A 19,603-nucleotide genomic window follows, 5' to 3' on the forward strand; every position below is an offset into this window, starting at 1 on the left:
AGCATATATGATTCAGGCTTCAATGACGTGTCTTCCAATCCTAACAATATGTAATCTAGTACCATTGCATAGTCCTTTGGTTTGCTAGATATTACGAAGTAGCATGACTGGAAAACCTATTTTTAGTGTAAGTTTATGGTTGGAAACTCTAGTTGCCTTAAAACCATTCAACACAACTGAAGAGTAGATTGATTCCTCAAAAAAATCTGGTAACTCTATCTCACATAAAGAATTTGAACTCATATATGTTTTCCCTTCATCTTTCATCAATCCTAAAATGTAGTCATTGGTAGCATCAGATTCTTCGTTTGTAGGTACCAAAATAGCTTTATCCTGAAAATATGATAGATCATTAAGATGGTTTTCAAATGATGGATACAATTGAATGAATATGGTCACCTGTAGAGCGAACAACAACATCTTCTGGAAATTCAACTTTAGCTTCACCATCATTAGGGTCACTAATATTACCTTCACTAATTTTAAGAATTAACTCGTCAAATGCTTTTGTCTCATCCAAATCATTAGTTAGACAACCAAACTAAAGCCTCATGTTTACGGTTAAATGTAACACTTTACATTTACGCCATAATTCAATAGGGGAAACTAAACAATTTACGATATACCTAAATAATCAAATGCATATCAACTCGATAACATTAATTGAAAATGTTCAAGGTCTAATGTACAATTTAGGAATTCAATTTAGATTTACTACAATTCAAAGTTCATTGCCTGTTTTGGATGATTACTCAAATTACATTGCTAATCTTAGTGGGGTCACTAATATGGTTGATGGTCTGATCTTGGTCGATGTGATGTGTTCGTCTCAATCATGAAATCAATATGGATAGTCTGCAAACCATGTGTTGAGTAACACCTAAGTGAAACATTTTAACACATTTAGAACAACATAAATCCATTACCTTGCATGGGATAGTTAGGTAGGGCCAATCAACTATTACAGGAAGACCTTATTACAGTAAATTAGGAACATTAGGTTCTGAATATGCAACATTGTTTTGTATATTGATCACATTCTTTCTGGTATAAAAATCCTTCAAAGGTTTCCTGGTAATGATCATTAGAAAGTACAAAACATGTCAAATAACATTTTAGCATTATTACATAAGCTATTTTGAGAGCATCAAAATGGTGTGTAAGCTACTAAAATGAATAAAGATTTTGAATAAATTGGGTTAGTCAAAACTGAGTTTTTCTTTTTCTTGTTCGGGTTGTCATATCAGGATTTTATCCTTTTCCAAGAAGATTTCTCCACATATGTTCATCAAGGTAGGCATTCAAGGAATCTACCTACAGTTAAAGAATTCTAAAAAAGTTACTTTTTAAAAGTACGATGCTATTAATGATTTTTTTTTGCAAAGTTCAACACTATTAATGAAATTTGCTTCCAGAACATTGTCGTACAAATGAGCTTCAATGTAGGAAAATTTGAAATGTTTCGATATCATCTAAAAATAATCCAAAATAATATTTTTTTTAAAGTACAATGTCGTTAATGAACTTTTTTTTTTTGCAAATTTCAATACTAAAAATAAATTTTCCCTAGAAAGTTGTCATATTAATGACCTACTAATTAACATTTAAATTTATATATTACATAAATGGTTCACTTGTGAGCAAAAGTACATAAATGGTCCATATTTGAAATGTTTTTTTTACATAAATGGTCTATATGCGAAAGAAAATGAAAATACACTTTCCATTAACAAAATGTTTTCAAAAAAATTCTATTAATGAGCTCTAATGTGCATAAAAAATCAATCATTTCTAGATTAGCCAAAAAGAATACAAAACAGTCCTTTTTTGAAACTACGATGCGATTAATGAAAATTTTTGCAAAGTTTAATGCTATTAATGAATATTTTTTTTCCAGAAAACAATCCTATAAATGATCTTCAATATACAAAAAATGTAACTTTCCATATCAACTAAAAATAATCCAAAAAAGTCATTTTTGTAAGAGTACGATGTATGAACTTTTTTTTCTTTTAAAGTTCAATACTAAAAACATTTTTTTTTTCAGAAAATGTCCTAATATAAGGTTAAAAGAGCATATTGTAAAATACTTATCAATCAACATGAGCAAGAATTAAACATTTCCATCAATACCCAATAATGCATATAAATCATGCCTTATTTTGTAATGAATTCCAACGCCCCACAATGTGGAATCCTCTCAGTGGCAACATTCCAGAACTCAGACCATATTGGATAATCAATATGAAGAGAAGCTGCTATAAAAAATAATAATTCTCACCATCTTATACAAATATTATAGATTATTGGGGTGTTAGATAGCGCAATAACTTGCCAACAAAAAATACCAACACCTTGTAGACATCACCTGTACAACATTTAATAAAAATACAAAAAACGTTATAAAAAATAAACTATATTTATGATATCTCTTCTAAGGTACATATGATTATTGAAATTAATGCCAACAAAAAGCTTCAATATTTAAGTGGCTCTAAATACAACTATCCTCCAGTTTTAGGGCCCTTGACTTTACCCCACTCCCAAGCAGAAACGATCCCTCAAATACTCTAAAAAACCTGAAAGATTAAAATATACACACAAAAAGATGAAAAAGGTAAAATGAACTTTCAAATATAACAACAATATTTTATAAACAATACCACAAACAAGCTAGAAACATGCAAATAGAGATGAAAGAACATCATAATTAGATTAACACCATACACTCATTTAGCCTTATCTTTCTTCTTCCCTTATAGGAGTTTATAAAACATTTTCTATTGTATGATGGATTTCTGAATTACTTTTTTGAGATATGTGAGGTTGCAAAGAATGGAACAACAAAGAAATGGAATGAATATGTAATCCTAAAATCAAGATAATAGAATAAGTAATTCCATTCCCAAAACATGTTTGTGAGGAATGGAATGGAACATAATGAAAATTTCATACGATTTTTATGTTATATATTGCAATTTAAATTATAAAAATAATCCTTCACATATCTTTGTTTAGTTATTATTATGTAATTAAAAATGATTTATACTGCAAGTTTTATACTAATATCCTCTCTTATTGCTGAGAAAACCTTGATACTCACAATGTTCCCAACCCTATTTTCAAGAGTGTATTGTGTACCCATTTATCCTTGAGAAAGTAAACTCAATAAGAAGATTCAAACCAGTTAAACAAAAGAATAAGGTTGTGAAAGGTTCTTACTATGCTTCTCGGCATGCCCAAACAATGCAAGTTAACAAAAAAAACATGCTAATTAACCAAAATTAATCAATCCCCAACATTTTCCAATAAGATTTATCGATGTAATCTATTTACATGGTATACTAAAAGTTTGTCTTTTCTTTGCTATTGAGTCTAAAAGATGTTTTTTTTATAATATTAAAAAAGGATAGGTGAATAACTTATTTCTGAGATCCCAATTTGTATCTTTAAAAGATGTTTTTTAAATAAATCAAAACACATATCATCATTGGGTTTTACTGAGTTGTAGAATATATGGATCACTCACTGGTATAAGAGTTTAAATTCCATCTCCAAATCCAGGAAGGGATTGAATGGGTAAAGCATTATAGATATTGACTCGAGTATATCTCCCATTCATGACCTGGTAAGCCACAACAAAATCATTGACTAAATGCATATATATAAATGTAAAAATAAAAACGAAAATCGACATATACAAATTCACTACCTAGTGGATATATCTTCCAAATTGAAACAATGGATGAGAGGTAGCGGTGCTGCTGTGTCCATCCTTTTGCTCTCCAGATATCTATAACTTAAAAAATCAAAATCAACAGTATCATAAGAACAAAAATAGAAGCAGATTCAGAAAATGTAACTATTATGGATTTAAACTTAAATCGAAAGGTTTTATAGATTGGAACTTCATAGTTGAAACAGAATAAAATAAAGATAATCTAAAACGTACCCAAAATCGATCTAAACTACGATCAAATTAAAGTATAATCCAAAGAAATTTATCTCTATATCATTCTTCCTTCTTTCATGATGATCGAACACAAGATTGATCTGCACAGATCGAAGCCCACATATATTTTGTTTCTTCTTTCCCTCATTTTCTTTCCCACTACAAAACTTAGGTTAGATAAATTATGTAAAGAAAGAATGGAGAGAGGGTAGGGGTACTAGTAATGAGGGATGGGGCAAAACATTGTTTCATTTCATTTTTGGTGAGATTTAATTGTAATTAATAAAATTCCTAATATTAAATAATTTTATTTTTGGTGAGATTTAATTGTCATTAATACAGTTCATAATTTAATTCATTCTATTTTTGGTGAGATTTAATTGTCATTAATAGACTTTCTAATTTAAAATGTAGTATATATATATATATATTTTATTTTATAAAATTTGTGGACAAAAATAAAGGGGTTGACAAAGATGATGTCAGCAAATAATCCAAGGATAGAAAATATAGGATTGAAATGCAATCAATGACCGTGATTTCTTCAATTTAGAATTAAAGGTTCTCTTTTAATAATATTCAGAGATACATTTTAATTATTTTGATTATATACTTTTTTTTATTAATTTATTATTAAAAAAATACATGATTAATAACCGCCGCAACATATAGTAAATCCCACTAGTTTACACACACACATCGGACTTTTTATAAAGAAACTATTGTTTCAACATAAGGATGAATTTCCTCGAACCCGATTGGTCCACTGTAAAAGTGGCTCGTATCAAATACCTGCTTGAAACTCTTATCGGCAACGTTGTACCTAATAATCCGATTCCCTGGAATTTGGATCACGAAGAAGGTTTCATCCTCTTCTTCACCCCTAACCACATCTAACAACTGATAATCGTAATAAATTGGGATTGAAGGATCTGGGTTTATACGGATCATCTCCGGGTAAGCACTCAGAAACTCAACAAGCTCCACTCGGTACTTGAGAAACCACCCAGAATGATCCTTCAACATCTCGTATACGTTCAATTCCAAATGGTTCCGACTGCCATCAGGAGTATCCGCCAGATGAAGATGCCCTCGTGACTCCCCAAAGTAAATGGGCATATACCCGAATTTATAATAATAACATACTACTATTTCATACTTTTACACTATTGCACTTTTTTTTTTGTATCGAGACATTGTATATTTAAAAATCTACCCAAGAATAACATCGTACTTTCAATTTATTTTGTTCTTATGGTTGAAGTAAATAACAACAATATGTAGTCTTTTTGTGCCAATGGTATATAACATTTTCAAAGACTAATTAAAATAGTAAAAATCAATGCAAAACCTTCAATTGGAGTGCTTTTAAGAGCGAGTTAGCCTTTCTTTGATTCCTCATAAAGTAATAGTAGAAAATAGGATTTTGAAGGTTACACACAAACTGGACCTTACTCATATTAGAAAGACACCAAAGACTCAATATAACGATGAACATGTTTGCGTCTGGTTTGTCCGATCTGGTCAGATATCTGCTTGAAACTCTTGTCCACGACATTATACCTTATGACCTTCCCTGGAACTCTGATCACCATAAATGTTTCTTCTTCTTCTTCACCCCTAACCACATCAAACACATCAAATATGTAATAACCCAAGCTCAATGGATCAAAATAGCTATTGATAATCTCAGGATAAGCATCCGGAAGTTCATCAAGGTCAACTCGATACTTAAGAAACCACCCAGAATAATCGTTTAACATCTCGAACACATTCAGATGTAAACGGCTCTCACTGGGATCGACCCTCTTCACCAAATGCAGATGGCCTCGTGACTCCCCGAAGTAAAGGGTCATAATATGATCCATGCTTTCATCAGCTTCAGAAGACGCCACTCTCACAGGTAAGGGCAGCGATTGAAATTCTTCTGTGTCGAGCTTGAAGTACGACTTGTCGCCGAAGGGAACCCAGTGGATCGCTTGATTCCAAAAAACTATGTAGTCCAAGGGTGGAATATAGTAATCGGGTAAAGACATATAATCATCTGAAATCTTCCATTTCCCTGTTTCGGAGGAGTAGATTTGAACCTTAATCACATCGTCAGGCTCAGGAAAGTAAAAGCAAACAACCTTGTAGTGAACACAATCTGTTTGATGAAATGCCAAAGCCATAAATATGATGGTTTTACGAACAGCCATGCCTCCGAGAATTGATGGGATGACTGCAAATTGCTTGGTGGTGGGATTAAATACGTAATATTTATACACACGTTCGTCCCCTTCATTGCTACGACAAAGCAGCAATCCGTTACAAGATTGCAAGATTCTAATACCATGGGGATCAGGATAGAAGTCGAGATTACGAAAAGGAGGAATGCTTTCGTTCTCATCATCAAATGGAATATACAAACTGCGAGCAAAAAAACCAGGAGAGAAGGAAGCATTTTTATACAGGAGGGTAAATCGCCGGTTACTCAAAAGGGAACGCCAGTGTTTGGATACAGATTTGAATCGAAGAACAGAGGTTACCGGCAATCGGAGAAGGATTTCAATTAAAAGATCGTCGTTGCAACCGATCAGAGCTCCAGACTCCGTGGCCAGATGATTGGTGTCGGCCATGGCAGCCTTCGAGAACCAGAGGTTTATGGTGTTCTGGATTTTGTTGATTTTAGATCTGGTGTTCACCATTTCTGGACTAGGTTGAAAGCCTTGAAGAAAGAAAGGGTTTTTTTTTTTTTTTTTTAAAGTTTTGTCATGGAAGCTGATAGCTTATTAGCTTGCCATAGAAGCTTTGCCTAACGCTTTAATGCTTTGCTGACGTTGACTTGACTAGGAAATGTCCTTGATTGAAAAAAGTATGTGGTTTTCACCGTTCTTTTCAACTATAGTATAATAGTCTTAAATAATATGGTCTTAAAGTCATTCAGAAACCCGAGTACAGTTAAAATGTTACTTTAGAATATATATACATACGGTAAGTAAAAAAGAATGGGAGAGACTGTTAATCAAGAGGGATGGAATCAGGTACGGCGGAGGAAGAATTACGGGAGAGACTTCGAATTAAACGGGAAAGCTGTAACCTTTTATGTGTAGAACTTCCCCCCAGCCTGGAACGAAGCTGCTTTATGGCGGATGTTTAGTAGATATGGGACAGTCGTAGATGTTTACATTGCCAAGAAGTTGAACCGCCGTAACAAGAACTTTGGATTTGTCAGATTTATAAGGATCTGAGAAGTCACCTCCTTTGAGAATCGTCTCAACGAGATTTACATCGGAGCTCAGAAGATTGAAGTAAATGTGGCACGATTTGAGAGGAATAAGAACGTGAATCGAAGAAGTTCTCATCAAGACTCAGATAGCCAGCATGCACTCCAAGTGACGTATCCACAGATTCCTGGTGGATCGTATGCGGAGGCTGTTAGGGGGACTACGCCAGTTGTAAACAATGCATCCGGAAAGACAAGTAATGAAGATGCTGGGACGTATCATCCAAAGAAAATAATAAAGATGCAATCTTATTGTGAGTCAAAAGATGCCATGAAGGATACTCTAGTAGGGGAAGTGGAAAGTTTCCAAGATTTAATGAACGTGAAAGCTTTCCAGGAAGTCGAGGGTTGCCCGTCGATCCAGCTAAGATATCTGGGAGGCCTAAAAATGCTTCTTGTATTCGACAATGCAACGGATAGGGACGATTTTCTAAATAATGGGAAGGAAATATGGCAGTCGTGGTTCAAAGAAGTCGTTGCTTGGGAAGAGGGGACAATTTTAATGAAAGAATTGCATCTCTAATAATTCAAGGCGTTCCGCAGTATGCATGGTGCGAGGAGGCGTTCATTATCATTGCAAGAACCTGGGGGTCGGTGGTCATACCGGAAGTGTGCACCACAGATTCCCCAAACTTAGCCTTCGGAAGGGTTGGAATTCTTACTTCTCACCCAGGAATCATCAGCTCCTCCACCATAATTGTTGTGGATGGTAAACCATTCCAAATAAATGTCATGGAGGATATCTTCGAATCACTCAAACTTAGCCCGGTGCTTGCTGCTAACGATTTCTATCAGAAGATGTCATGGTGGGATGAAGATAGTTTTGGCGAAAATGAAAGTCTCAACAGTGAAGATCCGATCCAATCTGAACATGGAACACAATCTCCGGCAGCATCTCCGGCGAAGGCAGATCAATCAGGGCAAGATGTTAGGGAAGTGGAAAGGTTGCACGAAAACACCGCCAGCGCGAATGCCAAGGAGCCTTCTCGATCTTCTAAGTCCATGGAATCTAGGAGAGAAGCTGTATCGCCACTGCCGATGGATGTTGGCCTTGTTACATCTGGGTCCCCTTCTCATCTGGGCCAACATAGAAGGTGGGCTTGCCAACCACCCATAATTAATATTCTTCAGCCCGATTTTTCTTTGGACCTAAATAGGGCCCCATCTTACTCTAATCCATCCGGCCACTCTACCCAGCACATCGATTGTATTAGCAGGTCAACCTCTTTGCCCCAGCAGCAATCATGCAATTCCACCTCCACTGCGAGAATTCATCCCCCATCGCCCCAATATGGTGTCCCTCAAAATCTGCAAGGAGATGTACATCGGCTTCAACAAATGTCGCAGTCAGCAGCCTCTCGGAGTCAACCAATTGAGTCCAATGCCACATCTATAGAGATTGCCAAGACAATCGTTGTTGGGGAATCAATCGGATTTCAGGTAGGGAATCGGTTTGATCATTTCAAACAGATGATTAAATCCTGCGGAGTGGCTATTATTGACCAATGAATATTTTCTCCAACACTATTAGAGGAATTGGGTGTGAAGTAAAAAGGAGCTGGCTAAGAAATTGTCGTGTTCAAAATCAAGCTTTTTTTGTTGGATTACAAGAAACAAAATCCCTGGAGGTTAAAAATAAGTTAGACAAGCAAATATGGGGCTCTTCCAATTTTCAATGCGATGTTATCGACCCGGTTGGGCTATCCGGTGGAATTGCTTCCCTGTGGGACCCCTCTTTATTCCAGATCTTAGAATCAATAAAAGGTGAGGGCTTTTTTGCCATTAAGGGTCTATGGCTCAGATTAAGGAAAATTTGCTGCTTCGTAAATGTTTATGCTCCACAGGAGCCCTGGAGGAAAAAAGCTCTATGGAACAAATTGGCTGATCTCATAAACTCGGACGCTGAATCTTGCTGGATTGTTTTTGGTGACTTTAACGTTGTTCGTTTCCCTGAAGAACGTTTGGGGTCTGTATTTTGCCAGAGTAGCGCTTATTATTTCAATGAATTCATTCACTCTCTTGGTTTACTGGAAATCAAAATAGGGGGCCGCAGATTCACATACATGAACTCAACTGGTGATAAACACAGCAAGCTTGACAGGTTCCTTGTATTGCTCAATTCCATTGAAGCTTGGCCAACTCTAAACGTCACAACCAACCCCATTCAAATTTTTTAATTCTTGGCTAAAGGACCTTGGATTTGAGGGCGTCCTAAGAAGTGGTTGGGTGGTTAGTTGCAACCCAGGACGGCAGCTGTTTCTATCCCCCCTCTCTTTGGTTGCCGGTAAATTGAAGAACTTGAAGGAGCATATTAAATTATGGAGGAAAGAATCTAATGGGACAGCTAAAAAAGAAATGGAGGAGTTTACAAACAAAATTAAAGAATTCGACCTGATGGCTGAGGAGGGTAGGGTCAATAATGAGATGCTCAAAAATCGACAGGAGGCCTACCAAAAAATCATGGAAATCGAATCTAATCGTATTGAAGATTTAAAGCAAAAGTCTAGATCTAAATGGGCTCTTGAGGGAGACGAGAACAATGCATTCTTCCATGGCCTAATAAATAAGCACCATAGATCTCAGAGGATAAACGGAATTAAGGAAAACGGATTCTGGATAAGTGACCCTGTTGAAATCAAGGAGAGAGTATTTAAACACTTTGCTGGGAGATTCACTGAGCCTATTAAATCACGGCCTAAATTCATCAGCTCCAAATTCTTGAAACTTCCCCCATATGCGATTGAGTATCTTGAGGAGCCTTTCTCGCTTGCAGAAGTTAAATCAGCTATCTGGGCTTGTGGCCCGGACAGGGCACCAGGTCCGGAAGGATTTTCGTTTACTTTCCTAAAGCAACATTAGGAGACGGTTGGAGGTGATTTTTATCTTGCGGTGAAGCACTTTGAAGCTTCTGGACATTTCGAAAAAGGGTGCAACTCATCCTTTATCACTCTTGTTCCAAAGGTCCAAGACCCGATCACAATCAATGATTTCTGTCCGATCAGTTTGATTGGGTGTCTATATAAAACAAAAGCAAAGATCCTAGCTGAACACCTAAAAAAGGTGGTTCACCTGGTGGTTAGCCCATCTCAAACTGCTTTCCTCAAAAATAGGCACATCCTTGATGGACCACTCATTTTAAATGAAGTCATTTGCTGGCTAAAGAAGAACACAAAAAGAAAGCTTTCACGTTCAAAATCGACTTTGAAAAGGCCTTTGACAGTCTCAGTTGGGAATTCCTAGACTCAATCATGCAGCAAATGGAATTTGGGGCTAAGTGGCGATTATGGATCAATGGATGTCTTTCATCAGCAAAGGTCTCGGTCCTCGTTAATGGTTCAGCAACAAAAGAGTTTGGTATGGAGCGTGGGGTCCGACAAGGGGATCCACTATCTCCATTTTTGTTTATCATTGCAGCTGAAGGACTCCACATTGCTATGAAAGAGGCGGAAGAAAAGAGTATTTTCAAAGGTCTCCAACTCCCAAATCATGGACCTGTAATCTCACATCTTCAATACGCTGATGATGTAATATTTATGGGTTCATGGTCTTCGGAGAATGTAAAAAACCTACACTACTAGAAAAAATGCATTTTACGACGCTCATTGCGCGTCGTAAAACGCTCATACGACGCGCAAATGCGCGTCAAGGAAGGCCCTGTCATAAAGAGAGATGACGCGCTTTTGCGCGTCGTCTATAGACGACGCGCATTTACGACGTGCATTTATGACGCGCATTTACGACGCGCGGTTATGACACGCAGTGCGTATCAAGAAAGGCCCTGTCATAAAGGAAGACGACACGCATTTGCGTGTCGTAACCTTACGACGCGCGTGTTTATGACACGCAATGCGTATCAAGGAAGCACCAGTCAAGAAAGGCCATGTCATAAATGAAGACGACACACATTTTTGCGTATCGTAATTTTAATTTTTTTTTTTTAAAATATATTTATATATTTATTAATTTATAAATTAAATTTGCATTTAATCTCTCATAATAGAAATAAAATACCATATACAAAAAATACAATCCATTGCATAATATAAAATAAAATACCATATACAAAAAATACAATCCATTGCATTTAATTTGTATGTATAACAAAGACACATGTGTTAAACTTGTTACCATTAACATCTAATCGTATGGACTCGAGTGTTAAACTTGTTACCATTAATATCTGATTCATAAGTCCTTTCAACAAGATTGTTACCTGCATAAATGAAAACAAATAGGAACATTAACAGCCCAGCATGCTCAAGCCTCATCAATACAACAAAGGAGACAAAAGTAATGTAATAAGCCAAACATTAAAACCAAACATTAATATAAGAGATGGGAAATCTTTTACCTAAATATAACTAGCACCAAACAAACCACCATTTCCAAGCTGGAATTGAGTCCGATGCAATGTGACTAAAAAAAACACAAATCACTCTCAAATTTCACTTACCCCTTTCACTTTCACATAACACCAACCAACCTACTTATAAGTTGCTAATTATCTAGGCTATTTTTCTTTTTCTCTTGATCAAAATAACATGTTTATGCCCAAGTCAATTACAGAATTGTATTCCTTAGTATCATGTGGACACAACATTTTACCGAATGTGAATTGAATATGACAAACAAGCATTTATATTCTCATGAAATCAAAGATAATTTATAGTATTTTTCTAAATAATTAACAAACTTGATGTGTCAAGACCCATAAGGATAATTTCTGCAACATTATATTCTAACAAACCCTACTTTAATCACAACATTAAACCAAAATCAACCAAAAACTCACATAAACAATCAAATCAAATATAAACACAGGCTTGATTTCGTATTCAAACAGATTAAGAAAGGCAGCAAACACTGTTTGTGATTTAGAAACTAATAGCTTAATCCTCAATTCATATTAGCATAGTAACAAATGTGCACTTATATCGTTTTTTCCTTTTGAACATTCACTTTCCAACAGATGCTAAAAAAGCTGATACATTCTTAGTGGGTGCAACCTAAACAAAACTGTCACCATACACAACAGATGCTGAAAAAATTGAATAATTTATCTTTTGCTGCAACTGGATCATACAAAGCTAGACACACTTTTATATGTTTCAAACATAAACTTATTGTGTAATGAGGATCCAAATGGAATAATTCAGCCACCCCATACTCCTTTGTTCTATCTCGCCTCTATAATTTATTTCACCGTTCAAGAGAAGGGTATAAGGGGTTTCATAGACATTATGAATTAATTTATCCTTTATTCTACTTCCCTTATTTGAAACAATCTCATCATAAAACGTTCAACATTTCAACATATTATACGACCTAATGCACTAAAATTCAAGTGATGTAAAACAATAAAAGTTGCTTTGAAAGTTCATAAATAAAAAAAAAATTACCTTTTCAAATTCTGCATAAACTTCTGCAGGAGCTATGGTCATCAAAGTTGACAAAGCAAGTACTGCAGCTTCTTGTTCCAAATGACTAGTACTCATCAACCCCATTGGTCCAGGCAAACCCTACATATTATACCACAACCAAGGGTTAATAATAATTAATAATATATAAAAGATAAGATAAAAAGTAATCAATAAAAAAATATCAACACTCGGAATCAATGATTCCACAGGTAAAAAAAACTTACATTGGAATCAGAACGCTGCAAAGGGCTTCTGGAATCAGCTCTACCATGGGAATAGGGTGATGATGTTGATGCTTTCTCATTTCCTCCTCCTTCAGGGCTTCTGCTTCTAGAAGGTGACCTACTCCTACGTGGAGGAGACCTGCTTCTGTGTAATCCATCAGTTTATTGACACATCACATGATAAGGGCATTCTAGTCTTTTCAACACTAGTACTTCTATGTAAGTAACAAACACATATAGAATAATGAATAGTCATCAGGTTCCTAATGAAACATCAACTTTAAACAGACAAACAAAACTTTTTACGGATGCTATTTTTAATGATAAGGGCATTTATGTCTTTTTACCTTATAGGAGACCTACTTGGGCTTCTCTCATCATCATAATCATCATCATATCTACCCCTCCTGTTTCTTCTATGATAATCAGGGCTCCTACTCCTACTGCATGAGGGTCCTACTTCTGTAACGATCTTTGTCCCTTCCATAATACATGTCCCTGCTACTGCTGCGACTTATCCTCCTGTAGCCCTTGTATTCATCTCTATACCTGGAACTACATTGGGTAAACATCAACTCCAATACAAGGGTAGAATGGTCAAAACTACATTCTCATCATACCTTGGTCTAGGACTTTGGCTCCTTAATCCACCCTTCAACTTTTCTACTGGTTCAAGTATCCTTCCCTTGTGACTAAAACAAGAATAAAAACAACCACATTAGTCAAACAACCATATACTTTTTCATATTTGATTCTTGGAATTTGAAATATATTAGATTATATGTGAATGTGACTCACATTTTTTCAGCATTAGGCCCATATTTGGCAAATTAAACCATCATCTCTCTTCCATCAACAACTCTTCCTGAAAGGTGTAGAACAAAAGTGAAATCATGGTGAAGTGATGATATTGGATAAGTGTTATAGCTATTATATATTATTAAAAGTGATAAAGAAGAATCAGATCTGGAAGTCCAAACACCTAACATGGAATCGAGGGCTTATGGAAGAAATCAAGCGTCGGTGACTTTTCTCCGGATAAAAACAATTTCCCCCCAATTTCACAAATCGGCATTCCAAAACCAAAATTCCCGATCCCAATCGCGTTTATGTGCAATCCAATTTGCCAATTTCACGTTTCAGGTATCGATTTAAAGAATTGGTGGGATTGCAAGCATGACGTACCAGAGGGCGTTTCTATCGGCGATCGGTACGCAATCGTACCCCGTTTAGGATCGAGCCGTTTGGAACGTGGATCGTGACTACTTTGGCGAATCCTGTGACTATGGATTGAACCATGCACACCATTGATTTCTATTCAATGAATCTCCAACGAACATAAGCCTCTTGTTCTTCGATTTCTCCACCAACAATTTCCCTATAAACCTTCATTTCATTTCCCCCAAAACACACAATTAAAATCATCAAGAATTCAACAATTAATACGATTTTAAAAAGTGGAAGAACAAAGTATGCTTACTTTGGCAAATTACAGTCTTTAGGCTGCCACCTCCACTTCTGATACATAGAATCTTTTCTCCCATTTTTCATACACGTAACCTGTTCTGTGAGAAATTCACACTCGTCTTCTTTATACAAAGGGTGTGTTGAATCGTCAAAAACCCATTTCCCATCGAAATAGTTGGACTGTTGCTCATTCTGAAGTGGGTTTTCATGGGGATTGAGTTTCTGAAACTGGAGTGTAGAAGAAGCCAAAAACCAGATTCGTGTTCTGTGGGTTTGAAAGGAGACGCTGAATGAAATGTGAAATAGCTGGACTTTGCATAAGCTGACTCATTGCAATGGGATCAGGGGTAAAACCTAACATTCGTTCTAGATGTTTCCTTAATTAGACATCGCTTCACCTCGAGGTCCTCATCTTCCTGCTTTGATTTGGGAGACATGTATTCAACAAGAGTTGTCGAAGAATTAGTCAAATGGGAAGGAGGAAGAGCGGATATCCTTAGACGACGGCTTAGGGTTTGCAGATGGTGGTGTGGGGGTCGTCGGTTGCTTTACAGAGAGATATGAAGTCGAGACGAAAAGACGAGATTGACCCATCTGGTAATAAACGGACTCGGGAAGCTGAACAAAATGACTCGAGATTGACCCATCTAGTAACAACGCTATTGATGCCATTCCTTCCATTTTCGACTGTTCATCCTCCACTTCCTCTACTGCTACTTCTTCACCATCTTCTATTTTTTCTGTATTTAGACTTGAGAGTATAATTAGGGCTTTTTCTAACAATTTCAACATCGAGTGGGAGATATGGTGGTTCCAGTAGGTAGAAGTAAGGGAAGAAGTAGGCAGCAGTCAATGTCGGGAGGGGGAAGGAAGGAGCGCCCATAATTTGGGCAAGAGGGAAAGGAGAAAAAAAAGGAAGGCGGGATTTTTAATTTTTTCAGAATTTCATTTCCCCCTACTGTTAAAGGATGGAACGCGCGTTCCATTAAAAATTATAAAGCGACATCCTTAGACGACGTGCATTTTATTATAGGTGCCCTCCGTGTTTTTTTTTTGTTAGACACTAATTTAAGGGCACGCAATAATGCGTGTCCTCTATTGTTAAATTTTTTGAAGAGATGACACTTTTTTAAAGTCACTCTCTTTTGCGTAACATAAATCAACGAGTGTCGTGGTTTGCGCGTCGTAAAAGGGTCTTTTTCTTGTAGTGCTGATCAGAATTTTAAGATGTTTTGAGCTGTCATCGGGGCTCAAAATAAATATGTCAAAAAGCAGATTATTCGGGTTTGGCGTGCAGGATTGTGAGCTGGATATGGTAGCCCGGAGTTTCAATTGTTTGACAGGTTCGCTCCCCTTTACCTACTTAGGTCTACCTGTCGGTGCTTCGATGACTAAAGTATCCCTTTGGAAGCCTATCATTGATAAATTTCAAGCGAAATTGTCTAGATGGAAAGCCTCTACCTTGTCTTTTGGGGTAGATTGACCTTATGCAAGGCAGTTCTAAGCAGCCTTGGATCTTTTTATTTCTCTATATATAGGGCACCTATAAAGGTGATCAAAAGCCTCAAAAGAATTCGAATGAGGTTTTTTTCTGGGGAGGTTGTCTGGAATCAAAGAAAATGGCCTGGATTGCTTGGGATAAGATCTTGGCAGCTAAAGAAAAAGGGGGTCTTGGCGTTGGCAGCTTAAAGGCGTAAAATTTGGCTCTCCTGGGGAAATGGTGGTGGCGTTTTAGAAAACAGCCTGACAGCATATGGGCTTTGGTGATTAAAGCCATTCACGGACCTGACGGTGGTATTTCTCGTCCTACGACTACAAAAAGGAGAAGTGGTTGTTGGGGATCAATTGTATGCCTGCCAGCAACATTAGGAAAAGATCAGGTGCCATTCTTGAACCACTTTCAACATGAGTTAAACATTGACGGATCGTCTAAATGGATTTGGTCACTTGATCCGTCGGGGGAATATACTGTTTCTTCAATGCAGAACTATTTTGACAACCTGGTTCTCCCCCAAAGTATTGACAATTGGATGTGGAATCCATTGGTGCCTGATAAACTAAATATCCTAGCCTGGCGAGTTTGTTAAGGAAAACTCCCATGTATGGATAACCTCTTTAATCTTGGAATCAGCTCATCGAATTTGTGTAAAATATGTCATGAAGTCCCTGAAACGGAGGACCCCATTTTTGTGGAATGCCCGGTCTCAAAAGATGTTTGGCTGCAGGTATGTAGCTGGTGGCGGTTGCTGGATCCCTCCCCTGCCTCCTGCTGGGAGCTGTTAAAAAGTGAGCATATGATAGGTGCTGATCAAAGGCTAAAGATGTTCCATGAAGCTATAATTCTAGTTTTCTTGTGGGTTATTTGGAGATTCAGGAATAAGAAGGCCCATGCTCTAAATCAAATCTTTGTATCAAAAACGGCGCTGGCATACGAGGTACAAGCTCATTCGTATTTTTGGATCAATGCTCGGAATCGAAAAGGCAATAATCTAAAGTGGGTTGAATGGTGTTGCGATCCTATCCTGGAATGCCTTGGTCGGCATTAGTTTTATCATTTTTTGTTTGTGTTTTTGTGTTCTTGCTTCCTTTTTAGCTCTAAACATTATGTACCTCCTAGCCTCTGGCTATTCTTTCTATTTATAAATTTGCATTGCCGTTCAAAAAAAAAGTTCATTGGAGAAGAAAAAAGTATTTTTAATTACTTATTTTCGTTTTACTTTTAATATTACAATCAAAAATTAATTATGTGTGGATTTTTTTTTCTTTCAGTTTTCTCGTGGAAATTACAAATTTGGTCTAGGGAGCTTGTTTTTTGTTTGTCCAAAAAGTATATTATATTTGATTATTGGTAACGACTCCTTGCTTAATTATAAACTTGGTAGTCAGCCTTAAATATTGATTTTGAAATAAGCTATTTATGTGAAATTGTACGAATATAAATATGATTTTAACTAAACATGGCAAAACATAACACGATACGAAAACCCGACACAAATCCGATACGAAATTAGCAGGTTAGGGTCAGAGATTTTGACACGTTTATGTAAACGAGTTAACACGACACGACACGATAATTAAACGACTAGGGTTAAGGTCAAAACTTTCAACTCGAAGATGACTCGAATATGACCCGTTTAATTATATATTATTTATTATAAATTTCATATTTTTGTAAATATATTATATGTTATAAATTTGCAGTGGGTCAAACTCAATAACTAAAACAAGAATTAGAAGTAATATTCAAAATTTCAAAATTACTTAATTTTAGTCATCCTCGCCACCTATCCTTTTTGCTCTCCAATTTTAATTCTTTTAATTTTCCTTCTAAACTTATTATAAATTATCATTTCATCTCATAACTCCGGTGTTTCACTTTTTCCTTTTTTGCCTCCACAACTCCTACTTTCCAACTTTTGAAATATTTCAACTCGACATAACACAACATATTTACAATTTCTAAACATTAACCCGAAACCCGACACGAAAATAAACGGGTTGACACGGTACGATATTAAACGGGTCATGTTATGGTCAATCCCTTTCAACCCGTTTAACGTCTTGACATGACACGAACCTGACACGACACATTTGTCAGGTCTAATTTTAAATGCGAGTTAAAAGATTATTGAAAAAGACAAATAATGAAATTGGACGAATATAATATGATTTTAAGTTTTTAACGGTCTTTTTTTGTTGATAGAAAGTGTACGAATACATATATGATTTTAACAATTTTGTTTTCGTTTTAAAAACTAGGTAGTCGATGGTAAAGACATATAATCATCTGAAATCTTCCATTTCCCTGTTTCGGAGGAGTAGATTTGAACCTTAACCACATCGTCAGGCTTAGGAAAGTAAAAGCAAACAACCTTTAGAGCCATAAAAAGGATGGTTTCACGAACAGCCATGCCTCCGAGAATTGATGGGATGACTGCAAATTGCTTGGTGGTAGGATTAAATACATAATATTTACGCACACGTTCATCCCCTTCATTGCTACGACAAAGCAGCAATCCGTTACAAGATTGCACGATTCTAATACCATGAGGATCAGGATAGAAGTCGAGATCACGAAAAGGATGAGTACTTCGGTTCTCATCATCAAATGGAATATACAAACTGCGACCAAAAAAGCCAAAAAAGCCAGGAGAGAAGGAAGCATTTTTATACAGTAGGGTGAAAGGTCGTTGACTCAAAAGGGAACGCCAGTGTTTGGATACAGATTTGAATCGAAGAACAGAGGTAACAGGCAATCGGAGAAGGATTTCAATTAAAAGATCGTCGTTGGAACCGATCAGAGCTCCAGACTCCGTGGCCAGATGATTTAAACACAACGTCATCGGCTTTTGAAGACAATGACAAATCAGATTTTCCATCTTCATGTCCTATGATCTACGAATTACAATCTCTTAGACTCTTATTATGTGCTCTGAATTCTGATTTTTGAGGAGAGAGTTAAAAATTGTTGCTAAATAAGTTTCTTTCTTTAAAGGCTAAAATATTAAAAGGTTGTAGTTAATTTTTAGTATTGATAGATTGTTGTTATTTTTAAGTTTGCTTCATTTTTCAAATGTTGAAAACTTTAATGATTGAAAGATTTTTGAAAGCTAAATTAGTATTGAAAGATTGCTGCAATTTTTTTAGTTTGAGGGGTTAAACCCTTGAACTCAGTACATTAGTCTAAATGAGATACTTTTTGCTCTTTGTAGAGGGCATCATTGTATTAGTTGATCAAAAGTTATTTCAAAGGATCAATAATTAGCCTTCTATTTATTTGATATACTATGTAACTTACTAGATTTTTCTCTCTTTCGTGGGAACAGGATCATCAATGAGTAAGAGTGCGAACAGCTGAACAGGGCCCACAAGCTCATTGATGAGTTAATGGCTAGTAATATGGAGGATTTAGATGGAAACGAGTGATTTATCCTTTTTAAAAGAGCGTATGAAATTCAAAGCTGTTGATATAAACGAATTACAACTTCCAAGAGACCAAGACATCCATGAAATTCCTAGAGTTGACTTTATTTATCCAGTCAAGAATGTAGTAGAAGACTCTCGGAGCATATTGACCGATGATTTGCCAGATGTTATGAAAGGGAGAACACTTGCGACACAAAAAAAAAAGATTATTTCCCAACAACCTCCCATCACAATCTCTAGGTGGTTCCCCCACACCACCCATGATGTTGATTCACCTCCCGCAACTTGTACTAAAATCATTAGTATAGATAGACTGTAGGGTCAAGTCATGCCATTGTCAACAAGGACA

The 19,603-nt window shown here is 36.3% G+C and overlaps 3 protein-coding genes across 3 annotated transcripts; 1 reads left to right on the forward strand and 2 right to left on the reverse strand.

Moving 5' to 3' along the window:
- Nucleotides 1-5,304: 5,304 nt before the first annotated feature.
- Nucleotides 5,305-7,035, reverse strand: LOC111901608 (F-box protein At5g07610). Its single transcript, XM_023897485.3, has one exon. It carries the CDS (start codon nt 6,637-6,639, stop codon nt 5,413-5,415), a length of 1,227 nt encoding a protein of 408 aa, XP_023753253.1. The 5' UTR covers nt 6,640-7,035; the 3' UTR covers nt 5,305-5,412.
- A 1,687-nt stretch (nt 7,036-8,722) lies between these two features.
- Nucleotides 8,723-10,076, forward strand: LOC111901792 (uncharacterized). Its single transcript, XM_023897662.1, has 2 exons — nt 8,723-9,325; nt 9,408-10,076. Exons 1-2 carry the CDS (start codon nt 8,723-8,725, stop codon nt 10,074-10,076), a joined length of 1,272 nt encoding a protein of 423 aa, XP_023753430.1.
- A 7,943-nt stretch (nt 10,077-18,019) lies between these two features.
- LOC111901793 (F-box protein At5g07610) lies at nt 18,020-18,760 on the reverse strand. The gene has a single exon (XM_023897663.2). The coding sequence runs from the start codon at nt 18,711-18,713 to the stop codon at nt 18,084-18,086; it is 630 nt and encodes a 209-aa protein (XP_023753431.1). The 5' UTR covers nt 18,714-18,760; the 3' UTR covers nt 18,020-18,083.
- Nucleotides 18,761-19,603: the final 843 nt, after the last annotated feature.

The sequence above is a fragment of the Lactuca sativa genome, chromosome 9, assembly GCF_002870075.4.
Source record: "Lactuca sativa cultivar Salinas chromosome 9, Lsat_Salinas_v11, whole genome shotgun sequence".
NCBI classification, from domain to species: domain Eukaryota; kingdom Viridiplantae; phylum Streptophyta; class Magnoliopsida; order Asterales; family Asteraceae; genus Lactuca; species Lactuca sativa.